The following is a 21713-nucleotide window of genomic DNA, read 5'->3' as shown; positions in this document are numbered from 1 at the left end:
GAAGTCATAAAAGCTAAAACACAATCACTTTAAACTAAAGTAAAGACGTACAGTTTTGCACAGCACTAATGATACTCATTTATATCAGTAGTTTGTAGATAAAATATGTTGATAATATTTGATTTTTTTTGTGTTTGGGGATTTTTATCCTCGGCCGAAGGCTATAATATATATATATATATATATATATATATATATATATATATGTATATATATATATATATATATATATATATATATATATATATATATATATATATATATATATATATATATATATATATATATATATATATATATGTATATATCTATATTAGTTTGTCGTCCGTCCGTCCGTCCGTCTGTCTGTCTGTGTGTGTAGAGTGGTGTAGGTATCTTAATGCAATACCCAGCAACCATTCTCACATCAAAACATTGGTACTAATGGGAGGAGTCCAGGTAATGAAAATATAATTCTGGTTGGTCGATTTTTGGTGAAAAAACAGCATTTTTGAGGATTTTGAAAAAACTTTATCGTGGACTGATTTTTCAGAAGGAAAGGAGGTGAACCATTGATACCGTGCTGTAAGGTGACATTCACTCAGGGCTCTTGATTAGTGGCAACATTTTTATCTTTGTGTTTGTCACGGAAACTACCACGTAATAAAATTCTATGCATAAACAGGTGAGTAATCATATTTAATTACGTTTTATTCCTCTACCGGTATTATAAACGTAATGGATGAACCATTTCCAACTATGAATTCCCTGAAGTGCTTAGCTTGGTCACAATAAATCAATGTAAATTATTTTTCGTGACAGTTCATATTTTGAGGATTTTTCAGATGTCAGGCTGAGGGTTTTCAAGTGCGGGAACGTTATGTTTATATTTTTAAAGAAAATTAACCTCACTGACTCACATTTCACTGCAATAAAAATAGAGGACAGTGTTACACCTTGGTGAGAGGGAAGGGAACGGGGGAGAGGGAGTTAGGGTGGGAGAGTACAACTCAGAGTTGCCTAGAGTTGTAATGAAAATTATATATTTTGTTGAAATTTGAGTCTGTCAGAGATTTTACAGGTTTTTTTTTTTTTTAAGAGTACAGCTTTATTCGCATTAAAATTCAGCTTCATTCTCGAAATATTACGACTTTAATCTCGTAGTGCTCAGATTTGTTTTTATTTTAATGCGGCCCTAACACCCCGTCGTGAAAGAAGCCGGTGAGAGAGTGATGAAATACACAACCTGCACTTTACAACAGACCGGTTATTTCAAAGTTAAAGGTTGTTTTCATTTCCTTCAAACAGCCGAGACATATTTCTTTCTATGGCGATAATGACAAAAAGATTATAGTTGGCAGACAACAATTCTGATGGCCAAGCGCTGCCTGTGGGGACAGTGGGTGACAATAAAACAGAAGGTTTGTGGAGATAAAACAAAAAAAACAGGTACCAAGCCTTTCCTTTGTGTCCACAAGTCCTTTCTATTTATTTCACTCACAACAATGCAGGTTTATTAATTCAACCTTCTCACAAAGCAGTGAAAGTCTTTTCTACTCACCTTCCATTAGGACGTTAAAACCACGACAAGGATTCCAAATAAGCAGAGACAGTGAGAGCGTAGGTATACGTCTGCTGTTTTACAACCTCCTGCAAAGAAAAAGCAACAACACTTTAATACGTTCCTGCGTTAAACAACAAAACAAAAGCAACAATGATCCAAATTGGTTTTTATCCCTGTTATTTGTTTGAAGAAGCATTTTGTTTTTTCGATATTAATGTGACCTTACAGTAAATGTGTGTAAAAGCACATTATGGTCGTGCAGACTGCAGCTGTTATAGGTGAAGATCTGATGGTAGGAACTCACAGGAGTGCAATTCCACCAAAGCAGTGTTTTTTTATATATATATATATATATATATATATATATATATATATCAAGGGGGTCAAATGTGTCATTTAAATCACAAGGTGGAAGTCCAGCTACCACATTATGTGATGTGCTGGTTTTGAATAAACATTATTATACCTGCAGGAAACTAAGGAGATTGAATATCACAATGAAGAAGGGGAGGAACCTTTAACAAAAGATTTGTTTTTAATCATTTTAAAAATGATTTAGTTTTACAGTATGTAAAAAAGAAAAACAATTGTAAATTAAATGTTCAGATTGAGAACATTGTTGGTGATGTAATATGTTTGTTAATGATTTTTTTTTGCTGACTTTAATGTCCTTATATTGATTTTAAGCTGTTGAATGGTTTCTGTTCCACTTTTTGATCATGTAAAACACATTCAGTTGCCTTGTGTATGAAATGCACTATACAAATAAATTTGCCTTGCCTTATCAAGAAGTATAAAAGTATTTATCTATGGTATCTATCTATCTATCTATCTATCTATCTATCTATCTATCTATCTATCTATCTATCTATCTATCTATTTGTTCATTCGATCCCCATTAGCTTCCACTGTGATTGCTAATCTTCCTGGGGTCCATAAAAAAAATAATAAATAAATAAATAAATACATACTGTATAAGAACAAATTAAGAAAAAATTAAAGACAGTTAAAAAATACACAGAAAAATTACAAAAAAAGGTACATCAAGACACATTTTCAATACAAATACATTAAAAAAATACATGATATATACATTAAGATATAGGTAAAAATACGATTTGAAAAATGTTTTAAATCTGCGTAAAGTTGACCTGTCTTTCAGGTCCATAGGCAATTTGTTCCATAAGTTAAAAGCTCTAAAAAAGACCGACTAAGTCAATCTATCTATCTATCTATCTATCTATCTATCTATCTATCTATTTTTTAGGTTTGGTTTAGATTATGTATATACCATATTTATAATACTAACCTATTTCAAAACTGTTTAAACCCACAGCTCATTATCTCTACTAGAGGATGTCTTTTAAAACAACTTTTAAAGTGATGTTAAAAGAAAAATAAAACTGTTTTCAACGTGTTTGTTGGGGAATCATGAATTGGAGATGAACAGCAATACTTCTACGATGATACTTTATTTCAGGCTTGGCAGAAAAACCTGTTCACAAGCTCCTCTGAGACAATCCCGTGGCTTTTATCACATCACTAAAGATCTATTCTAGATCCTCACCTGGTGGCTCCATACGGAGGAGCAGCAGCTCTATACTTGGAAACCACCCTGGATATTTTAGCACCATAAGTTATCTCTCTAATGCTGTCAATTCTTTAATCCGAAGGTTCCCAAACTTTTCACAGGTTAGCCTGAAGCCATGTACCCCCTGCTCCTGCCCACTTAAAAAAACAATATAAAATACAATGTAGCCCTACAGTGAAATTTATCACCGAGTTTTACCTATCTTCCTGAATAATTTATAATTTTAAAAAAGAAGAAGAATCTGTAAGCACGAGGGCTGGGGGATTTTGCCAAAAATAAATAAATAAATAAATAAATCAGATTTTTTAAAGAAAAATTTGAGTTTTGATTCAATTTTTGATTATTAATTTTTTTAATGCACTTAAAAATATCTGCAGACATCAGATATATTGTCAAAAGTGCAACTTTATTGCTGTGATTGTCCTTAAGAGTTAAAATGCATAGAACAATCCCAAAAAGTAAATGAGGCTCTGTCACTCAACAATTTCAAGCTTTAACCTAGGTTTAAGCAAAAGTGCAACAGCGCCTTCACAGTAGCTTAAATTTTCTGATTAAGAAATCAGATAACTACATATTTCATAACATATAACATTACAACAAAAAAAAAATAAACTCTTCCCTTAGCATCTCAGCATAGTGCGAATAAAACATTAAACGTGCCTGTGGCACACATATAGCCTACTCAAGCGGTAAACACATGTAAACAAAGAGGGGTTAGCTCACATCACGATACGGTAACCCACAAAGACGGAACGCTTAAAAGTCCAAAAAGAACTGTGGTGGGAAAAAAGTAATAAAGTTAAAAAAAAATTTAAAAAATTATTAAATTTTTTTATTTTTTTTAAACTCTATTTTTCAAAATAAAAATTGTTTGTATCTACAAATTTGATAAATCGATTAAATCAATTTTTTTGCCCAGCCCTATTAAGCACACAATTAAAAATCCTTTTCAGAATTATCGCTTGTTTGATTTATTTAATTAATTAGCTTACTGGCATTTTTATTGAGAAAGTGTCTTATTTTGGAAAATGCTGATTGATTTATATTCTAGTTTCCAATGTTGTTTTATTTTCTATTCACGTACCACATTTGACAATTTACGTAACCCTGGGGGTACCCGTACCCCACTTTGGGAACCTGAATTCATCCACCTTGTTGATGAATATTATTACGGTCATTTGCAATGAATGTTTTCCTATTTTGGTCATTACCAAAGAATTATACAGCAACCTGGAACAAGATAATCCATCCTTAACAGTACCGACTAATATAACCTAGATATATGTGTGTGATTTAGTATTCTCATGATCTAATGTATCCTCCAAAGGCTAAATGGCTTCTGAATAAACAATAGAGACACTTGTGTAGACTTATGCCATTCCTTTGATGGATAACAATTCTGTCGGTAAGCGTCAAAGTTACGTATTGTTATCCCCACAGCACTAATTAATTATTCTGACACTGTGACTTTAATTTCCACTTCCTCTCTGGTTCTGCTGTTTTTCCATCTGTCCCGTTAGTTTCTGCCAACAATGTTTTTGAGATTTCTCACTGTGTGTGTGTACATGTGTTGGTGTTTGCATATGTCAATATGGGTGTGTTTATTGGATGCACTCCAGTGTGGTACCCAGGTCTGTGAACTTGACTCTTTTTTGGGATGTAAAATATTTTTTTCTTTATGTGACTTCTTCGTTTTTTTTCTTCTTTGGGTTATTTTAGCAGCCTATTTTGTTTTATTCTATTCTATTCTATTCTATTCACCTCCTGGGAGGACACATGGTGACACTATTACTAATTTAATAAGAAGTGTTGTGTGCGTGTGCAAAGAAAAACATTGAGTAAAAGTGGATCCGAATAGAGATGCATTCAGGGTTGGAGTCAATTACATTTTTCAGTGACAATTACATTTTTAATTACCCATGTTCAATTCCAATTCAATTACAAAAATAATGACCAGCATTTTTTCAATTACAATTACATTTCAATAATTTTTTATCCTCAGAAAGTCAATTACAATGACATTCTCAACTACTAAAGTTCAATTAATCTATAAAAGCAAGGAAGTACTGCGTGTGTGTTTGTGGAGCGGATCTCTCCCCGACGCTGTGTCTGTTTGACCTGAAACTTTTTTGACAGCTTGCACGTACGCCGAGTGTGTGCATCCATTATTTTGGCGACTACGTTTCAAAATGTTTATTTTCATTTTATTTTGAAATCATCGCGGAATCAACACGGGTGGAGGAACTGACTGCGCATGCGCAAACACATAAAAACACGCTATGGGAATAGAGGCAGAGCAGCAACGTGCTTTTGAGAAGGGGTGTGGCCTCCTCCTGCCTTACAGCGGTTAGGAAACAGCGATGTTTAGCGATGTGGGATATGAAAAGCACAAAATGCTGACACTTTTAAATTTATAGGTACTGTAGGCTATCGGAAATTGAAAAATAAATAATTTATTATTATTTTAAAATTAAAACAAATAATCAAAATATCAATTCACCCTTGGATGCACTGCCTACCTTGCCTACCCTGACTGCACGTCACTGTCCGTTATACACTCACACTCACACGCACACTTACTGACGTGTACATCTGTTTGTATATTAATTACTAACCTTAGATGATAAGCACCCCTTCACTAAGAAATGTTAAATACTAAATAAATAGTTTTACTTGTACAAATTAATGTGTTATCAGATTCTACCTAAACCACCGCATTGGTGCAAACTTTATCAGTTTATCATGTCTTAATGAATTAAACCAGGGAAATCACACACTATTTTAATTTGCACCCGCAAATAAAACCCATTTATAACACTACAGAGTATGTACACCTTTTTAGACATTTAACTTTCAAACACATACTCATTTGGCCATAATTGACAACTCTACTTAAGCTCCTCCTACTATATGAATACATACTTCCGATGAGCACTGTACTAGTTCCAATTAATCACAATTACTGAGCCTGAAACAAATAACCTAATAAAACTTAACCATCCTATTGTGTTAGCTTTCTGTTAGCATCTCTTATGATAACGTGTCCTAAATCAGCTGTAAAATACACTAAAAACAAATATCTATCTTCTGATTTATTATCCTATCTATTGGTTACCTTGATAGGCTTCTTAATCAATGAAAAATATAGGTTTTAATATTTCTGGTGTGGCCTTATTGTGTTGTTTTTTTTTTTTCAAATGGTAAAATGTGGGAAAGCTTGATATGAAACATATTTTAATAATTGTTAATTACATATGTGTATTACTGTACATAGAACTGTAACATGGTTTCCCAGTTTTGCGTTAAATTGTATTTGACCATTTTTATAAAATTCTCATTGCAATTACAATTAAGTCAATTAGGACAGCAACAGATTTAAAAAAATAAAAAATCACAATAATTATGTTGTATGTATGTTATTAATTATCAATTACGGAATTACAACTAGAATTGACCCCATGAGAGAAGAAAGAACGAGGGATGGAAGTAGGGGGTTAAATGGCGAGAAGAGCGAGTTGACCAGTCTGAGGAAAGAAGGGGAAGGACAGAAAAAGAAATTAAGGAAAAGATACAAAAGATCAGAAGGTGAGGGTGAAAAAAGGACAAACAGGCAGAGAGGAGAGTGAAGAGAGGGAGGGGGGAAAGGTGAAAGAGTCAGACAGTAATGAAGGGGCACAGAGTGTTACAAGCAGGCAGACAAATAGGTGTGATGTATGGCTGTGGTATCCGGGACATCTGTTTTAATAAGAGCCTTCGCGTCCTCGCTGTCCTCTGTCTGCTCTCCGCTAACAGGTTAACATGCCACAGGCTTGGGTGGTAATTGCACAAGCCTCTGCTCTGCAAATTGATTGTAACATTAGAATATGGGTTCATCTCGTGTCTCACTCACACTTTGACAAGTGGAGAAAAAATGTCTCTCTGTGTGGGGTTGGGCAAGTAAGTGAGTAAGTCATCTACGCTTTTCACAGGTAAAAATAAACCACAAAGTGCTTTACACAAATTTCAGTATCCTCAAGAGAACATGGAAGAACAGTAACAAATAACATGGGAGACTGTGGGTCATCAAGGGCATAGGAGGCGCCCCGTATTTAGATGAAAAATGGGAAAACAACATAAGGAGAGGTGAGGGGGGAAAAAGCAGATCATGAACCGAGTTCCCAAAAGAAGAAACAAAGTACAGAACCAGGAAAAACAGACAAAGCAGGAAGCAAGGTCAGATGGGAAGGAGAGCGGGAGGAAAGAATGTGACAAGTAGCAAGAAAAAGTGCTCTAAAATTGTAATACATTATGTATTACTATTTACAGGCATAAAAACACAACATATTTGTATTACAATATGACCATCTCCAAAATATAACTGCGTTACACTACTTTAAGTTACTCTAAAATTGTAATACATTATGTATTACTAGTTACAGGCATAAAAACACAACATATTTGTATTATAATATGACCATCTCCAAAATATAACTGCGTTACACTACTTTAAGTTAATCTAAAATTGTAATACATTATGTATTACTAGTTACAGGCATAAAAACGGATTTTTCTCAATTATAATTAAATTACAATTATTGTTTTATCCCCTTAAAATCAATTACAATTACGTTGTCAATTATTAAAGTTCTAATACAGAAAAAAAAAAAGGGGAAGAAAAAAAACAAAGAGAGAAAAAAGAGGAAAAAATGGAAAAAAGTTATATTATAATTGTTGATGTAAAATTTTATTACTTTATTGTTTCTTTAAGGCATAGCCAATATCCTTGTATTAATTAACCTTATACTAAATACAGTAAATCCTTTCATAAAATACTTCATACCAACTTTTTCAAGGCCTGTTTTCTGTGACAAGAACAAAAAGTTTCAGTGAAATAATTGTCATGTCAATTACAATTACAAAGTAATTTTTTTTTAAATTGTTTTTTTAAAAAATGACAATTATAATTATGCCATAATTGTAATTAATTATCAAATACACAATCACAAATATAAATGCTCCAAAATATAAGTTACACTACTTTCAGTTACTTTTAGCTAATGCCACATTTATGTAATGATAAATCAGTCATCAGCACTTAAACATCTTCTTATTTAAAAAAAATAAACATATAACCAGTTCTTTAAAATGTGCAACATTTGCAAAACAATGGCTAAATATGGGCTAACAAAAACATCATTCAATCAGCTATCATAAAACAAATGACACGTAAAATGTAACTGTAAATATATTTTTAATGAGATGAAATACGCCTTAGACTCAAAAAGGCGGAATACCAAATAAGTTTGTATAACTTAAACAAAAACATTATGTCTAAATAATAGAATAACTTAAGACCAGAGCACAACCAAATGTCCTGTTCAATAAATTAAAAAAAATATTGAGACAAAAATCCATCTATTAAAGAAAAACACAAAAGAAAGCCTTAATGTTCATATATAATTTAGTATGAATTAATGAATTTGAAATAGTGGGAGTTGGCCATGCGTTATGGTTTAGCTGTGCGGTCGCTATAGCAACGGTTTGCTCTGCAGGAAGGAGGTCGGTGCGACGTTTCTTCTTCTACGCCACAGAAACGGGGTAGAATTTTTTCACTCTTTTTTTTCGTTTTCTATTGGAATATCAGTGGATTCTCATTCAAATCTGCATTTAACTTGCGTTACTGAGATTGTAACGAGTAATACATTGTTTCAGTCATGCATTATATTACTGCGTTACTGAAAAAAAGGAATATATTACAGTAACTCGTTACTTTTGTAATGCGTTACTCACACAGTCAGTGCGTTGGGTTGTGATGTGAAATTATATACACATTTAGGGATACGATAATGGCAGACTTTCAGTAAAGAGAAGATAACCTTGGACTGTGGTGTTTCATTAAAGCGCAATGAAACTCAACCAATCAGATGGCAGCTTGTTGTCATGATCAGTCAAATACTGTCACAGTTATGTAGTGTGGCTGTTAGATCGCTGCACAGATGGCCACATTTTCAGGCTAAAACTAATTAGGTGCAGTAAAGTACGGTAAACTAAAGTCATTTTTTTAATTTTTTTTTATTATTATTCTAATGATGTTTTTTATCTGCTATATTTAAATGACATTTGCTCTTTAAAAAGGTACTTGTCACATAATGCACATAAATGTAGCCTTCAGCTTTTATTACAGTCACAGTCATAAGAAGAGACTAAATAATAGAGTAGGTATTTGATTGAACAATGCATTTTAAACTCGGGCTGTGAAAGTTTATGTTGTCATACATGTCATTTCACTTTATTGGTCACTAATGACTGAAATGCAAGTTGGATTTTGTGCATAACAGTTAATAAATCAGAAAGAAAGCCACACACACACACACACACACACACACACACAATGTGGCGGAGGGTGTTGTGCCCATTGATTGCTGTTAGTTTCATCAGAATAACTGTGGATGGTTGATTACATCACAACATGTCTCGTGGGTGTGTGAGTTTGTTTGTGCATAAAGTGACTATGATGAATTGACAACGACATGGCTTAAAAAAAAAATAAATAAATAAATAAATAAAACAAGTTAACAGCAAACAAGTGTGATAAAGACTGTTGGATGTTATTCGTTGTATACTATACATGCATTTAAACATCTGCAGATAACAACAACAACAGGTTTGGTTGTTGGTTGTTATTTTTCTCTCCGCGTTTCAGATTTGAAGCAGGAAGTAGATTCAAGTAAGATTTTTTTTATTGGGAAACATTGATAGAGAATGAACTGTATGTATTAAAGTGGATGGACTTGCATGTTTTTTTACATATTAGTGATACTCAGAATTGCAGATATGCTCATGCACATCAGAACCCTAATGTACGTAAAACAAATACAGGCAAACGTTTTTTTTTTGTTTTTTTTCAAATTACAACTATAATACAATTATAATTTTTTCCCCTGAAAGTAAATTACATTTAGTTCTCAATTTCTAGAGTTCAATTACAATTAATGATCCTGAAATAAATAACCCGAACCTAACTTGTGTTAGCTTTCTGTTAGCGTCTCTTGTTATGATAACTGGTCAGTTTTGACAGGTCTTACACACAAAACATTATCTATCATGTAATTTGTTTTTCATCTATTGGTTGCCTTGTTAGGCTTCCTAATCAATGGAAATATTGGTATTCATATTTTTGTTGTGGGCGTTTGAGCCTTTTTTTCTGTCGGTATAACCTTAGATTTAAGTAAACATGATGTAAAACACATTTTAATAATTGTAAATATGCATATTTAAGCCATAGACCTATAACATGGTTGCCCTGGGTTGCGTATAATTAAATTGTAATTGACAATTTTAAGTCAATTATTTAAACTCACTTACAATTCAATTATGGTTACAACAGCAATATATATATTCAAAATATAATTATAATTATGTCATAATTGTAATTAATTATCAATCATGCAATTACAATTATAATTGACCTCAACCCTGGATACAGGACATGGACATGGACCCCGTAAATTGATTTAATCTGGTTTTATCTGCTATTTTTTAATGCCTAAAATAATAGTTTCTAATTAAATGGTGCAAAAACTAACCAGAGGACACAATAAAGCAGGCACAGGAGAGGAATGGACATGCACTGCTACTGCCCACACATCCAACAGCTGCAGCAGAAGAGCCAACACTGAGCTAAGGATGCCACCGACTTTTAATCACAAGAAACGCGACAAAACTCAGGTCGAGCAGCTTGGTAGGGAGAGGAATTGATCAGTGACATGTACATTACAGCATGTGACAATTGTGGAAGGCGGACAAAAATCGAAAGCAAAGCGAAACGTTCACCATTAAATGCAAAAACCCTGCAGAAAACAAGAGGCATTATAAAAGAAAATACCAGAAAAAGCACAAGGAGCACAAAACAAACCCTGGTTTAACATGGACATACATTTGACATGAATACATTTGGGGGGGAAAAGCACACTGTTTAACATTGATACTGCACATATTTATTCTTGGAAAGTCATAGATAATTGAGTATTTATAATTATTGATACAGTATCATCAATATTATGCTGTTATATCATGAGATATTTCCTAAAAAGATCCTCAGAATAAAAGACATCAAGAGAAACCCAACCTTTTTTAACCTTCATATGCATCCAAAGGTTTAAAAATATTATTATTAATAATAATAATAATAATAATAATAATAATAATAAACCATTTGTATGATTTATGGCTGCATGGTGCTATAGTTTATTACATCCTTCTCAACTCACCAGCACATGAGTAATTGAATCATTTTGCCCATTTAAGCCATTAAATACCACCTGGTTTCACTTTATTTGCCCATTTTTTGGCCACTCGATTTAGTCACTTTTCACTCTTTTCTTGCCACGTTTTTGCTACTTTTAGACCATTTTTGGCCACCTGATACCATGTCTGCCTCCACTCGGTCGTAAAAAAAAAAAAACCGAATAAGAAAACCGTCCCACTTTGGGTTGATGACCCACTGGGATGATGCCTGGTATGCCAGATGGCCAGTCCACCCCTGGTGCTACAGTAGCTGGTAATAAACCCTACTTACAGGATATGTTTTCCATCAGTTTTAATCAATAACTTGAATTTCCCTGAAAATTTAATGCATTACTTCAAAATGTTCATATTTGTACCAATATTTCCAATACAGTCTTTGAATAAAATAATATAATAAATAATAAAATAAATGTTGAATGTGCCCAAATGTAGCCTAGTGTGTGTGTGTGTGTGTGTGTGTGTGTGTGTGCGCGCCCTACATTCCACATTTCAAGCACAGTTACCAGCAGCTGCTGTCTGTAGTGCCAAATATAACCTGTGCTGTGCAGAGCCCTCTGTAGGGCATGTGTGGGGGTCGGGTTACTCCTTCTCACAGCTCTGACACATGGACACACACACACACACACACATGTCTAAAAAGTTGTTCCGTCAAAGCTCAAATAAGTTTAAATAAGTTTAATACATATTCTTACCTTGACCTCTGATGTGTAACCATTGGGTATTTCAAGGGAAGTTTTGGTTCTAGAGTTGAACAAATAAATAAATAAATACAGAAGAAGAAGAAGAAAAAAAAGAAAAAGAATCAGAAGTTGCAAGGACGGATTATTTGATTTTCTAAGTTTTTATCAAGGACGGAGCGAATGTTTGGCTGTTCTCGACAGTCCTGTAAATCATACTAAAAATAAAATCGATGTAGCTTGAATAAATGTAATGGTCCGACAATATAGCAGTGCATGAGTCAAAGCAGGTGAGCAAAAAGATGAAGAAATAATGCTTCTTAAAGGTAGAAGAAATAATGAAATATCATCTGTTGCATGCATAACTTCCACATGATGAATATGCACCTTTATGGTTTCACTACGGTTATTTCCCATTCTTTTCTACCTTCTTTCTCCCCCATTTTTCACCAGTGTCATGATTTTCTTTCCTCTCCCTGCCTCTCTGCTCCCCGCCCTCCTTCAACTTCTGTCCCTTCCTATTTTAACACTACATGGGGGCAGGGTGAAACCTAGAACCCTGGACCATTTACTCAAGTCTTGGTCTGTAAAAGAAACCTCTCAGAACCAGAAGTAATATAGTGGATTTCCATTTTCTCCTGTGGTGAAGAGTGTTTTTGGACCTGCTGTGATCCGGCTTAAGACAATTGTTGTGCACGTTTTGGAGTTGGATTTGAGTGCAGCCTCGGATTCGTATTCTCTCACAATCAACTGGGGCCAAATAGGGTTTAACCAAGGTGTTACATGATTGTTTCCATGGTAACCCTACCTCTCCACAGCCTTTGAAGGACCAAAGTTTATCAGCGTGCATCCAGCCAGCTCAGAAACTGAGGTACTTGGGGGGAAAAAAATCTATTTTATAAATGTTTTAATTTGGTTGCTATTGAAATCTTTAAGTTTTTCTTTTCTATCATTAGTATGAATATCTAATAGTGGTGAGTTCAAAGTGTGCTATCCATCATTATCTTGTATAAACATCCCCATATGAGAATAGTACATTAGATATTTCCATTTTGCAGCCAATATTGAAAACTATTTTTGTCGTACAAGCTCTGGTTCTTTCAGATCTACAGTATATATAAGCATATATTGATATTGCATGTTAAAAATGGCATTTGTGTTTCTTCTTTGGTATTTTTCTATAATGTAACCAAGAGGAATATTTGACTAAAATAACTTGGCAATAAATCATTTTGAATTTATTGACATTTTAATGTAATGTTAGAATTAACATCAGTGTATTGTGTTTTTCCTCCTCAATTCCACCTGCAATATTAAGACAATTTCTATAATATTAATAACAGTATTAATAAAATGTATTTATAGAATAAAGCACTTTTCAAAAACAAGGTTACAAAGTGCTTTACAAATAATAAAGACAGTATAAAAAGACAATGAATGATGAAATAAAGCTTGAAATTAAAAACGGGAAATTTGAGGAAAACAGAACATATGATAGAAAAGATAAAATAAAACAAAGTAAAATTAAAACCATCAGCCAATAATAGATACTGTAAGAACTAAAACAGGGGTGTCAAACTTGTTTTAGTTCAGGGGCCAAATATGGAGCAGTTTATCTTAAGTGGATCGCAGATTTTAGGCGGAAAAATTAGTAATTTAATCATTATAATGCGCTGCTTTGCACTTCCACGTAGTATATGTACCGCACTGATATCAAAGCAAAAAATAAACAGATATCAGACCCTGCAGGACCTTTACTTTCAATTAATTAGATTTTGTGACAAATTTCTGTAATTTGAGGACATTTTGTGGAATAATTTAAAGAAAATTGCAGGATTTGGGAAAAATTGAGAGTTCTTTTAATAGTTTGAGCTTAAAAATGACTGCCATCATGTGATATACACCTAGATAAATGTAAGTCCTAATATTGTGTTGTTTTGATACACTTCAGTTTCATTTAATGTATGTATTAATTTGGAGAAATCTGAATTAATTGGTCAGTTACACAATATTTAATGGCTTCTCTGACTTATTTGCTTGCTGCCGTGGGCTGAATTGAATGCCAGATTTGGCCCCCGGGCCTTGAGTGTGACACGTGTGAACTAAAAGAACTAAAAATCCTGCCTGTGACACTACCATTATTAATAGATTAAAAATCACATCGTAGGTCATGAAATAGCTCCCTTTTTTAACCTTTTATTCTCTTAAAGCTGTAATTTTTGATGCAGTGATAAGAGAAATTCACACTTATCAGCGATGCTTTATTAACTCAGCTAATCACTGCACTTTGAACATCGATCAGACCCATAAATTCACTCAGGCTGTTGTCGCCTTTCATTTGTCCTCAAACACCGCTGAGCAGCGTCTCCCACGTGCTTCTAATTCTGTTCATCTCTTTGCTGTGGAGGTGAGGCAGCAGCAGTTGTTGCATTTGTGCACGTGTGATCATTTCTGCACTGGACAGTAACAACAGGTGGGCCAGGTCATATGTATTAAAGTGGAGGACAGACTTTTGTTCACAAACATCAGAGAGAAATGGGGGTAGGGGGTACACGATGGCACTACAGGTGGTACTTGAGAGAGAGAGAGAGAGAGGAAAATTAACAAATAAAAGCATAAAAATATGGGGGTTTATAATGTTTATTTCTAGTTACATCCTACTAAATATTACCAGCAACTCACAAAATGACAACAAAAACACAAAAAATAAGAGAAAAATATACTGAATAATAAAAAAGAACAGACAGACAACAACAAAATACACAAAAGGACACCAAAAACACACACACTAATAGAGAAAAATACTTATTATTACCAGCAACATACAAAATATAAACAAAGACACACTAAATGAGAGAAAAACACAAAAGATCACAACAAAATACACAAAAAAGAACAGAAAACATGAAAAAACAAGCAAATGACACCAAAAACACGTAGAGAAACATTTATAAATGAAAGCATTACAAATATGGGATTTATAATGTTGATCTTTTAGTTAAAAATGATAATCATACTAAATATTACCAGCAACTCACAAAATTGCAACAAAAACACACAAAACAAGATAAACATGTATTGTATAATAAAAAAAGAACAGACAAAATACACAAAATGACAACAAAGACACACTAAATGAGAGAAAAACACACAAGATCAAACGTACAAAACGACACAAGAAACAAGCAAACGACACTTGAAACACACAGAGATACATTCATAAATGAAAGCATTAAAAATATGGGATTTATAATGTTTATTTTTAGTTAAAAATGATAATCATACTAAATATTACCAGAAACTCGCAACAAAAACACACAAAATAGGAGAAAAATATATTGAATAATAAAAAGAACAGACAAACAACAACAATATACACAAAATGACAACAAAGACACACTAAAAGCACAAGATCACAAAAAAACAAAAAAAAAACAGAAAAACGTACAAAATGACTTAAAAAACAACCAAACGGCACTAAAAACACACTGAGAGAATAATTGAAACAACACACAAAAACAACAACACAAAAACACATAAAAGATAGAAATATACTGAATACTAAAAAGAACAGACAATAAAATTACCAAAATTATGACAGAAATGATCTTGATTAGAACATGAACTGAAAATGAAATTTCTTGGTTCCACATCAGGAGGGAAATGACCGTAAATGAAAGAAACTTTAGAAATAAATATATTTTAAGAGGCGCTAAATACTGTTTCATTCCACTGTGTTATCGCTCATTCATTCCATCAATACGCTTTATAGATATTTTTTAACAGAATTCTGAGCAAAATATTCTAGTCGGACAACAAGGGTACTAGTATTCATAATTAGGAGAAAGTGGGTACTTGAGCCATAAACATTTGAGAACCACTGGTCTACAGTGAGCACACTTATAGGATCAGGACACATCTATTCAAACAACTGGAGGATATTTTGATTGTTATTGTAATAACTGTGAGGCGGCAGTGGATCAATACGTTGGTCGGGCCAACTGTTGCCAAGGCTTCACCTAATCAATGGTCAGCTTTTATATCGCATTCGTAAACAGCCACTTTTAGCTCTACCTCTGAAATGACACATATAAACCTAGAGACTGTTCAACTAATCAATGAGCTGCTTTCTTTGTATCACACACACACACACACACACACACATGCATGAGGCTGTGTGGGATGGAATATGGTAACCTCCTTTTGCTGTTTGTTGTTGAAATATAAGCAATCAGAAAAGGTCAGATTTTGGCCTACTATTACAGATCCTGTGCAGTGAGCGAGGTACCGACCAAAGAGACAGCAGACATACATGTATGCCGTGTTTGAAATGTCATACTAACATACTACTCATACTAAGTCTGAAGCCAAAATTAGTATATACTGCCTTCACATTGGACAGTATGCAAAGATTATGGTAATACATGAAAAATACTTGAATGTATACTATAAAGGGACATTTTTAAAGTATGCACAGTGGGCACACGAGTCATACTCAATGATGCATTTGGGAGCGAAATGTAAAATCATACTGGGACCGGCTTCAAGCTAAAAATCAAACATCCCCATTTCAAAATAAAAGCATCTCTTCTAGTCTTCCATTAGTTTTTTTAACCTTTTTGCAAATAAAACTCTTGTTTATTGAAGTTTTCAATAAACAAGTCAGCGACACAATGGCACAATTTCCGAAAGTCTTCAAAATATCGGCGTGAAATGTGTTTTTGCAAGTTTTATAGATCAAGTGAGCACATGTTGATATTCTACTTGGTCCCTTTCTTGTTTAAAATGCTTTCAGGACTTTCAAAACTAGAGAATTAACGTAGATATTTAGCCTCAGTGTGCTTACGCTTTTTGTCATTCAAAATGCGTCTTGGGAAACCTTGGAAGTATACGTCAGTGGGAACGGTCCATCCTAACCACACTAATAGTAACTAATAGTAGACAGTATGTACTCATTGAGTGTGTATTGTGTAGTGTGTAGTATGCAATTTCGAACTCATCCTTTGTATTTTATGGCCATCCTGTCCAGTGAGCAAGGTATGGGCCAAATATACGACACATACTGTACATCTTAAGGGAACCATCAGTAGATTTTTTTATTTGGAAAGAAAGAGCTCAAACCATCTAATGTGTCAGTTTTTAAGCTCTAACTAAAGTATGTACGGTAAGATGCACAAATGCACACACATTACGACTCTTTGCCAAACACTACTAAGGTATTTTATCTTCGAAATGCAACCCATTATCTCTTCAGTTTCTCATTCTCCAGCTCTTTTCATTCAGAAATAATTTAAAACTAGTATCCCAGTTTCACAAAGAATTTTCCGCCCCAATTGAAAGTAGAATCTATGTGTGGGATATCAATATTATGAACCACCATCATAGCTATAATCGTGCGTCTCATTCAGGTTTGACAAAACATCTCCCTGGCTTCCCGCTGCGTTGTTCAGCTTCAACCGTGGCGTGGGGAAATACTCCCAAATGTCCTGGTAATGAAAAAGCTTTGTTGTGAAACCCCTGACGCAGCCTAGCAACTGTTTTTCTATTGATTTACTGATAGTGGTGCTTTGAATGATGAGGTCATCGATAGTCGAGACGTTGCAAAACTACAGTTTCAGCATCTGTGATCGGACCACAGGGGCTGTGTGATTTCATTAATGTTCAAGAGGAAGCAGTGGAAACTGAAAATACTCGTCAATAATGATAAAAACTAACAAGAAGGTTTGTTTCGATTTCCGTCCTTGAAGTGCTAGAAGGTGTGCAGTGTTTGGAAATGACAAGATTATGATGTTTTTTATCATGCTTCACTCATTAAATCACTTTACATTGTCAAATTCTCCCAGGAACGGTGCACCGTCAAATTGCCAAACTTTATTGGCAGAAAACAACAAATTATTACAAGGTAATTCAAACAGTCAACAAAGAGGTGGAATGCTGCTGGCTAAGAACATTATCCATGCTCTTAAGTCACGGCCAAGATGGCAGAATAATATTGAGTTTCTATTCAGTAAACGCCAAAGTAAATTACAGATATTTTCATATAAAGGAAATCTAATGCACGTAATGTATAGCAAAGACCCTAAAAGGACTTATAATCAAGGGCACTTAAAAATAAGGCCATGTGGTTTCTCTTTCCAAATTCTACTATTTTAATTTATTGCTTTTAACATAACTTTAATTTATCCTACTTTTCTTTTAAATAAGCATTTTTGACAGTGCACTGTCAGTGCCGGATCCTTTCGGATCCTTTCAGCATACGCATTTGGCAGTTCATGCACTATTTAAAAGGTTGAAACCCTGCTATTTCAAAATAATTATAAAATTATGTTTTGAGTGAATTCCAATTTACTTTGGTTTTCATTTTAATTTCTGTTTGGTTTTTGATTGTCAATGTTGTGTTTTGATTTGCTGTATCTATTGTATCGTCTTGCGGTGGTTTTTCCTTTTTGTCTTTTTTTTTTTTTTTTTTAATTCACAGTTAAAAACATGACAAAAACAGTGGCATATTTACATGTGTACTATTAAAATATTTAACAAACATCGTATGGTCGGTTTACATTCAAATTCCACGTCCCAGGATGTCTCAAATAAACCAAAAACCTATTGACGATAAGAGAAAACCACACACTTTGGATCAAGCCTACAAGCTTCTACCTGAGATGTAATGTTGCTAAATCAGCCTTTCATCAGTTTCTGAGAAATCTATGTTTATGTATGATTCTTTTGAAATGAGGAAAAAATACCTAGTCTTATACTCTGGTCTACTGCCATTGGTCATTCATATACATTAATGTATACAAGTCCCTCCTTCGTTCTATAGACCCCTATACAAATGGAAACAAGCGCTGTGGTCGCCCAGCCAATAGGCTTCGACTTCCTGTTTTTAAGACTGTCAATCAAAGTGAATGTGGAACCGTGCACGGAAACAAGGCCACACATCACAACAGCGAACAGGTAAAAATGATAGATCTATATCAATGCGGCCCGATGCGACCTTGCCCGCAATGCGCGTGCAGAAAAGTAGAGGCGTGGCTTCTGGTAGATTGACAGAGGCAGTAGGAGGAAGTGGAGCTGTTTAGGTCGGGACATCAATACGTTTCTCAGAAACTCCGGATATCAGCTTTAAGAACAGCACAATGACAACGTTGAGACCACTATGAATATTTATGGCAAGATGTCACTTTAAACTAGGCTGGAAAATGAATCTTGTCAAACATGAACAATAAAATTTAAATGTACTATAAAAATATTGTTTTTCTGTCCTCAGTCCTCCACAACAATGAGCAGTCCAAGCAGCGTTGGAGAAGGTGTCGCTCCATCTCGCCCTAGTCACAAGTCGTTTTTGGACGAACTTGTTGAAACCTTTACTTCACCGATGGCCTGGCTACTGATTGTGGCTCTGGTCATCACCTGGTCAGCGGTGGCCATTGTTTTGTTTGATCTGCTTGATTATAAGACTCTAGCAGGTAAGAAGATTTCCTTACAAACATTTGATGTGTGTATAAAACCTATTAACCAAATCGAACTTTACATTTCCTCATGTATTTTCTAATTCCTTACACTTCCTTTTGCCATTGATGCATTTCATTTTTCAACGTAACACCAAAGATGTTAACTGTCATGATTTCATTTTCACTGTAGATTGATTTGAATTGCTAGTTTGAGCACAAAACATTAAAAACTATATTTTTATACATAGACTTCTGCAGACTTTGTGCTGGAATTCTTCCCCAAGGTTGTGTTCCAGTTGTGGTGACATTGTAAATGCTGAGGCTCATTACAACTTTCTATTTTACCCATTGCTGCATCCTTTTATTCAGTCCTAGAATGGACCGAAACAATGCTTTTAAACGAAATTATTTGTCACATAACATTACATCAAGATGTCCAGTTTAACATTTTTAAAAAAGCTTCAAAAAGGATGTTTTTTTACTGATAGGAAAACCTGTTTGCAGGCTCTCATACAGAGATTGTGCCAAGAAGGTATTTGTGTGTTTGTTGAGATGTACCCCAAAATGAGTGCAGGATATTCTGAATAAAGTATTTACATTTTTTGCCATCAAATGTCAAATAAAATATAATCAGTTGGGTTTGAAAAGAGAGATCTTTAAGACTCAAACTAATAAACTAGAAACAATCAAGTGAAAATGTGTCTCTTTATGTCCTGATCAGTGATTTTCGACAAACAAGTGTAACATTTATGTAATGATTCCTCAGGCCAATAAACAGCGCTTGACAGTATCAATGCTCCCGAGCGGGGCTTCCCTCTTGAAATACGGACCATGTGAGTTTGGAAAGACGAACCGTCTTTGGTCAGGTCATGTGACCTGGAGAATGCCTGGAGAACGTATCACTTTATGGCAGACACGTGACCACAGGCTCTGATATACTCATAGAGCTAAGGATTTTGTTATATTTTTCCGCCTGTTTGAGTTCTGGTCATGGCCGAGGCAAGCAAAAAGGCTAAATAGACGCTGCCGAGACCCAGCCCCCTCCACCGACCCGCCTTCCAATCCGACGCCGGACACCGCCCCGCGCACGCCGGGTCGCCCGTCCCTCATCTCCTCCGATCCCGGCCACCTTGCCGACCCCCGGCGAAGGGGGCCGACAACGGCGGCGAGGCCAGGGAGTAGAAGGGGAACACCACCGATGTGGCAAGGAGGGCCGAGTGCCGGGCCTCTGGCGGCGAGGAGAGGAGGGCGAAGGCTGCTCCTCCAGCCTGATCGACCCAGCCCTTAGAGCCAATCCTTATTCCGAAGTTCCAGGTCAACTACTGTCTGCATACACAATCAAAAGACAAGGGAGGCTGGCCCGACTGACAGTTTGTTGATAATTGCAACAGTGCTGCAGCGCTTGTGGCCACTAGGGGTGCTTGACGTGATAGGTACAGGTCTAGCGCCCCTAGTGGCCAAAAGTTACACAGTGTGCCTTTAAGTAGTTTTTTTTGGTATCTGAACTTCATTTGACTATTTATTTTTTTGGCGACCTTTTACTTATTTTACTCCTTTTTTAAGCAAATATCTGTAATTTCTCCTCCTTACATTTTAAAAATGAGCTCGTTACGATGACGTCACGACGTAAAATGATACAAACCGACAACCGCGAAGCTAACATTTTATTTACAAATTTCATCTATAATGAGTGCTAAATTATCCCGGTGTTGATAAAGATTAACAGATTTAATTCATTTCCATTTAGCAGTTTTCTACAAGTTCTTAAAAATACTCTGGGTTTTATTGATCATTTGCACTTTTTTTTTTTTTGACACATTTTACTTACAAATTGTATTTATTATGAGTGCTAAATTCTCCAGGTGTTCAAATGTAACAGATTTAACTTTTTTTCTCCATGTAGCACTGTTCTACAAGTTCTTAAGAAAATTAAAGATATGGAACTTCATGGTTTAAAAACCCTGTCTTATTATTGAAGGGACATTTGTATTACTTTTTACTTAAGTACATTTAGTACTTTTAGTACTTTTTTCCTTTTATTTAAGTAAGGGAACAACTTCAGTAAATAATTGCTAAGGTTTTTCAATGTCTGCAATTGTACAGCTGTACAGATTAGTTTAGAGGTGAGCATGGTTACAATCCCATAATTTACTAAAAGGCATATG

At 34.7% G+C, this 21713-nt stretch overlaps 1 protein-coding gene across 1 annotated transcript in view; it reads left to right on the top strand.

The window, feature by feature from the left end:
- Positions 1 to 21713, top strand: part of LOC114457462 (triadin-like) — a 67415-nt gene that overhangs the window by 33478 nt on the left and 12224 nt on the right. The window contains exon 2 of the mRNA XM_028439292.1: positions 19365 to 19563. Within this exon, the coding sequence (XP_028295093.1) occupies positions 19377 to 19563 (187 nt within the window). The 5' untranslated portion in view covers positions 19365 to 19376. The remainder of the gene's footprint in view (positions 1 to 19364; positions 19564 to 21713) is intronic.

This window comes from Gouania willdenowi, chromosome 24, assembly GCF_900634775.1.
Source record: "Gouania willdenowi chromosome 24, fGouWil2.1, whole genome shotgun sequence".
Taxonomy (NCBI): domain Eukaryota; kingdom Metazoa; phylum Chordata; class Actinopteri; order Blenniiformes; family Gobiesocidae; genus Gouania; species Gouania willdenowi.
The sequence above is the reverse complement of the archived record's forward strand: the minus strand, read 5'-3'. Positions and strand labels throughout refer to the sequence as shown.